Consider the following 6,000-nt stretch of genomic DNA (forward strand, 5'->3'; position numbering starts at 1 on the left):
TCTGAAGAGCAGCCAGTGCTCTTGACCACTGAGCCGTGGCTGAGCCATCTCTCCAGCCTCAAAAAGGTAAGATTTTAAGAGGCACAGGGCAGAGAATAGAAGCAGGTCAGTGCAGTGGACAATCCAAGCACAGATGGATGAAGTTTGGTTGTACATGTCTACAAGCCCTGCCACTCAGGAGGCTGAAGTGGGAGGATGGAGAGGTCCAAGACCAACCTAAGCGATTCTACGAGCCCAAGTTCAAGACCAGCTTGGTCTACATAGCAAGGTCCAGGCTAGCCAGCACAAGCGGAAGGTAGAAACAGAGGTGACACTGAAAAGTGTCACCCTCATAGAACCAACATGTTCATAGAACATCACACATGTTCAATAAAACCTCAGAAATAGACTTAGGGTCAAGGAAAGACAGGTGGCATACACTCACTCATGGACTCTGCTGTCACCATAGAGATCGCTCAGGCCAAAGCTGATGTAGTGCCAGTGCTCAGGGATGTTGGCAGAAGGACTCCCCATATTCCTGTACATGCTAACATAATCCAGTGGGTCTGGACCACCCAACCTGCAAAAGACAAAACACAAGGGGTCAATTTAAACCTGGATACCAGAAAATACCAAGGAAGAGACTCTGCTCTACAAACCCAAAAGCCCCATCCTAGAGGAACCTAAAGCAAAAGATAACTAAAGGGTGGCAAAAATCTCTTTAGCAATGAGCCAAGGGAAAAGCAGCTGAGGCTATGTGACCCCCCACATGACCAAGACGCTCTCTTCTCTTCCCTCTGAAGCAGACTTGCTGGTTGCACATCTTGCTTGCACCCATTTCAAGTTGCTGACTCCAACTGGAGTCTTCTGTGGTGCCTGACAGTATGCAAGGCTTCAAGGTAAGAGATGACAAAGTTTAAACATCAGCTAGCCCAGCTGTGCGTAGAGCACCGAAGCAATGAACCAGGCTGACCCTGTGAGCACCTGCATGCTAAGGAGCATCCCAGGAGGCTTTTGTCTCAAAGAAGAGCTGGGGCAGTTCAAAATTTGATGCTCCCAAGGCTCACATTAAATTTCCCCACAAATCCAACAGAGAAGCAGTTGAAGAAGATATTCCGTCATTACCTCACTGAAGATTTAATTCAATAAAAGTTCTTTTAGTAATTAGTGCTTAAGCAAAACAAAACAAGCAAATGGACAGGAAAGCATAGTAGACTTGAGAAGTATACTAAATGGAGACCATCAGTAGAACGAAGTGTGCACTGAGCCCATGAACTCCACTTGTGAGCTGCCGCACATGGACCACTCCACAGACTGGAGAATCTTTGCCTGGCCCTGGCCCATCAGCAGGAGTGCGCTTTGCACGTGGGGTAAACTTCTGAGGGACCCTAACAACCAAATAAAAGACAGGGTACAGGAGATCCCAGCAAGTGTGCCAGGACCATGCAATTCAAACCCTATTTTAAAACCAGTAAGTCCGGTTGGTTTCATCCTCTTTGCCAGGATGTTATCAGCCTTTGCAGAAATCCTTATTCTCTGGGGAAAAAGAAAAGGCTAAGTTATTTATAGAACTCATAAGAAAGTCACTACAAATAACTTAGATCTTACCTGAGTGAGTTAGGTAAAGGGACAAGTCTCTATGTCTGCCTTTTGTTTGTTTGTTTTGCAAGACAAGGTTTTCCTGTGTAGCCTGGCTGTCCTGGAACTAGCTCTGTAGATCAGACTAGCCTGGAACTTGCAGAGATCCCCCTGCCTCTGTCTCCAAAGTGCTGGGATTAAAGGTATACACCATCACCAAATCACTTGACCATAGTTGTATTTAGAAGCATTTCAGGGAGGGATAGAAGAAAGAAAAGGACCCCATTATGGCTGCAAAACCCTAAAAAGACGGGCTCCATATTCCTTCCAGCTTCCTGCTGCAAATCCCCAGGAGCCTTTGCTGCACCTAAGTCCACTGAGCTTCGAGTAGTGACACTGCTGGATGTCCTGCCTCACCTGGCAGCACACTATAGCTCCTTCAGACAGTCTCCCAGGAGAGGGCACATCAAGAAGAGGCCTTAAGAGGAGTTGAGGAATGGCAATAACCAAACAGCCTCATACCCAAGCTCGAGAGTGCTGTTCTATCATCCACACTCAGATGGATGCTGGAAATGGTGTCTGACACTTAGGGAAAGATGTGCTCTATTGGCCTAACTCATCCTTTACCGCCTGACTTCCCTATAGGGCAGCTGCAGGACTAGAGTGGACCAGGGCACCAGGCTCTGCCTCCCTGCTTTGATCCTTGACTTGCTTGTGAAAAGTCCCAACTGTTGGTTGGAGTAGCCCTGCCAGCCAGTGACCGCTAACTAAAAAGCCACCCCTCAAACCCAAGAGAAATCCTATAGCCAGACCCAAGAAGTTTAGTACCCTGCTATGAGACCTGGAGGGGCTGGTAAGATGCTAAAGGGAAGGTTATGCATAAACTTCAGTATCTCCATTCTGCAAATCCCTCTGAGTTTCAGAAGAAAAAAAAAAAAAAACAGCCCCTAAGTTGTTTCCTCTTATATTCCTGCATCTAGGTGGCATTTCTTATTTCACAAAATGCTGTACATGCTTTCCCAATTGTTACCACATGCTGATCTACCTCTGAGGATATAGCTTCACTACAAGCTTGTGGTAGAAAGAAGTAAAAAAAAAAAAAAATGCTGTAACTACTTTGGTCCTTTGCACAATGCTTCCATACCTTGAATGCACAACTCTCGTGATAGCTATGTAGGTAACAAAGCCATTTGCCCTATTCTTCAAGGGACTTAAACAAGATCAGAGCAAACACACATCATGGAAAGTCAGTCTCGTTTCTCTTGTAGCATGGGACAAGTTCACAACATAGCTATAAAGGTGCAATTAAAATGATTGATTAAGTTAGCAAGAGCTACTGGTTGTAGTGGTGTCTGCCTTTAATCCCAGCACTCCAGAGACAGAGGCAGGGGAATCTCTGTGAGTCTGCCCGGTCAATAAAGTGTGTTCCAGGACAGCCAGAGCTACATAGTGAGACCCTGCCTCAAATAAACAAATAAACAAACAAAAAAGATTAGCAAGAGCTGTTTTCTACTCAGAAGGACTCTTGGAACCTTGTTCAGCCTGGGAACAGCATGCCTGCCCCAGATGCACCGCTGGCTTACCCCCTGGCCTCCAGGGCAGAGGCTGGTCCCTAGGCCCTGCAGGCTGTCAGTTTTCTTTGCATCATCCTCTCACTGACACGGGCAGTTAGTCTCATCCCTGGACAGCCTTCCCTAGAGGCAGTAAGGGGATGTCGCACAGGAAAAAGACAGCCTTAAAAGGGGTGCAGCCAGCAGCAGCATCCACACCCCCTTCAGGTCTACTTTTGCTAGTGCCCCAAGCAGTTGCCCCGGGAGTCTTCCAGGATCCACTGAAAAGGATCATCTAATACACTGAGTTCCTGTAAGAATGTGGCCACCTCCTAGTCTATTTTTGGTCCAGAAAGACAATGAGAACTCATCCCCATTCAAATCAACACCTGTTTTGTCTGAATGCTAACTAAAGAAACAGGTTGCTAACAAGAACGGGAAATCAGAAAGGGTAGTTTCTACCCCCAAGGACAGCCCATTTGGAAACTGATCCTTTACTGAGCAACTTTAAACTTATCCTGGGCTTCCTAGAGAAACTTCGGCTGAAATTCCAAAGACGGAACAGGAAGCGCTTCTTCAGGCGGCACTTCATTGCTCCTGACCAGGACTCAGGTCACCATCATGCAATCCCCACCTTAAGTGGCAAGCTACTATCCCCTTCAATCCCGAGCCAAAGCATGGCTCACTGAGCCTGTTCTTAACTAAGGTCCTAAAGCAAAAGCAGCTGCAACGCCAGAAGCGAGCTCTGCAGAGAGAGAACTGTGCAGAGTAAGCAAAAAGTTTATCTGGAAGAGTTGCTCTGTCAAACTTCAAGAGCAACAGCTTCGTACTGAATGACAGAAGCTCCAGAGCTCGCTCGGGAAGGCCGTCTTCACAACTCTTCACTCACCAAAGGCACAAAGCCCTCATCTTGCTCCCTCCAAGCCCACAGGGGCGTCCTGGTCCCCAGACCGCCCTAGACTATGCGGTCTCGTGCCCTCCGAAGCCCTCTCAAATGTTCTCCAGGCCCCGCCTCACCTCCCCCATTCCACTCCAGCCGCCCCTGGCTTCCCCAAGCCCACCAGTGACCCACTACAGGCGCCCCCTCCTTTCTCCACGTTTGCAGTTCCCTCTCTCAGCCCCCCTCCGCTCCTGCATACACCCCCCGTTCTCAGTGCCCTCAATCCCGGTTAACCCCTCACTACTCCAGGGATCCGTTAACCCTTTGTCCCCACTCCCAACTTCTGTCTTAACTCCCTCCCCAGCATCAGGAAGCTCCTGGTTCCCAAGAACTTTAACCGTTTTCTTCCTCCCCCTCCTGCAAACTACTTCGTCCCCGGCGCGGCGCTCGAAGCTTTCCCGGCCGGCCCCCGTCCTCCCGAGGCCCAGAGCATACCAGTACTTGACGATAGCGGTGACCTGGAGCGGGTTCGGCTGGTCAGGGTAAAGGCGGCGGCACTCTCCGTAGATGGCGTGCAGTCCCGGGGGAAAGAGTGAGGCGAAGGCCGGAGGGGCACTAGGGCCAGGGGCCGGGGGCGCGGCGGGGCCGGGGGCGACGCTAGGCCGCAGCTCCGCCATCGGGGCGCGTAGGGCGCGCGGGAAACCCGGGGGGGTAGGAGAGGGAAAGCGCCCCGATGGGCCAGCGGACCCACTGTGGATGAGACTCCCCGAGGCGATGGGGGCTATGGCGAGGTCTAACTCGGCGCCTGCGCACGGTGCTCCGTCCGCCCAAGCCCTAGCCTTGGCAGAGTCGGCCAGAGGGTGCTGCGGGACCGCGGGGAGCTCCAGGGGGCGGGGCGTCGGCGTGCCCTTGGCTGCCACCCATTGGTTAGTGCCATTGCCAGTCACAAATGGGGAGGGCGTGACTTGACAATAGGCCCCGCCTCCGGGCCTCTGTGCTGGGAGCGTCCCAAGGATCTTGGCCTCCCCCTAGTGTTAGGAGGATCCCAGTTTTAAACAGACGCGGAACCTAGAGGTGCTAGGAATAGTGAAAACTCTAAGAAGCTCCTAAGAAACGCTTAATAATGTTTTGCTGATACACTATTTTAAGATAAGCCTGACTACTGACCAATTCATTCGTCTGTGAGTCATTATTAATACATTACAACTCTTTAATATGTCTTGGTGTTTAGTGACTAAAAGAAACTTGAAGAGGCAGAGAAATAAATATTCCAAGGGAAAGCATTTACGCATACTTTCTCTTCACCTGAATATTCTCATCTATCAAGGTTTTTAAGCTCAAGGAAAAAGACACTAACGCAGTTTCTAAGCCTTTAGATAATATTTTAGGCTACAGGTATTTTTTGATAACCTTTGTTAGTTTTGGCTTCGTGGGTTTTTGTTTTTCGAGACAGGGTTTCTCTGTGTAGCCCTGGCTGTCCTAGAAACGCTGCGGACCAGGCTGTCGTAGAAACAGTGATCCGCCTGCCTCTGCCTCCCGAGTGCTGGGAGTAAAGGCGTGCGCCACCTACTGGCGCTGCTGCGGATCTTTGTACACGCTGGAAAAGCACTCTGCCGTTGAGCGACATTCCAGCCTCAGAAATGTTTATTAATGGTTTATTTTGCCCAAGTGAAGGAATGGCTGAGTGATGGGACTAACATGTAAAACTCAACCGCCCCTGAACCACTGACAAACATAACCCCAACTAAGTACAAGTACTCCAGACTCGGGAACTTAAGCGTGTACCGGGAAACGCTTCGAAGGGACTACAAATCCAGGCATGCACTATCACCATCCACCTGTGGCGCTTCAATCTACCGAGACTACAAACCCCATGGCACCCTTTATCGGAAACACCGTCCAATTTTCTAAACCCGGCGGGACTCGGGCCCTGTTTGGAGCGCTAGCCCTGGGGCAAAGGATGCTGGGGATTGTAGTTCTTCGGAGACGCGGTCGGGCCGCTCCCTGGACGCC

General features: G+C 50.1%; 1 protein-coding gene across 4 annotated transcripts in view; it reads right to left on the reverse strand.

Moving 5' to 3' along the window:
• Sufu (SUFU negative regulator of hedgehog signaling) overlaps positions 1-4,865 on the reverse strand; it is a 92,572-nt gene extending 87,707 nt beyond the window's left edge. For 2 of the 4 annotated variants that reach the window (XM_040743429.1, XM_040743428.1), the window contains exons 1-2: positions 4,483-4,861; positions 425-559 (exon numbers count right to left, since the gene is read on the reverse strand). In XM_040743429.1, the coding sequence (XP_040599363.1) occupies positions 425-559; positions 4,483-4,664 (317 nt within the window). In that variant the 5' untranslated portion in view covers positions 4,665-4,861. Of the gene's footprint in view, positions 1-424; positions 560-4,482 lie in introns of all 4 variants that reach the window. The other 2 variants (XM_040743421.1, XM_040743426.1) reach the window with 2 other exon arrangements.
• Between the last annotated feature and the right edge of the window lie 1,135 nt (positions 4,866-6,000).

Source organism: Mesocricetus auratus, unplaced genomic scaffold (genome assembly GCF_017639785.1).
Source record: "Mesocricetus auratus isolate SY011 unplaced genomic scaffold, BCM_Maur_2.0 Super-Scaffold_4256, whole genome shotgun sequence".
NCBI lineage: Eukaryota > Metazoa > Chordata > Mammalia > Rodentia > Cricetidae > Mesocricetus > Mesocricetus auratus.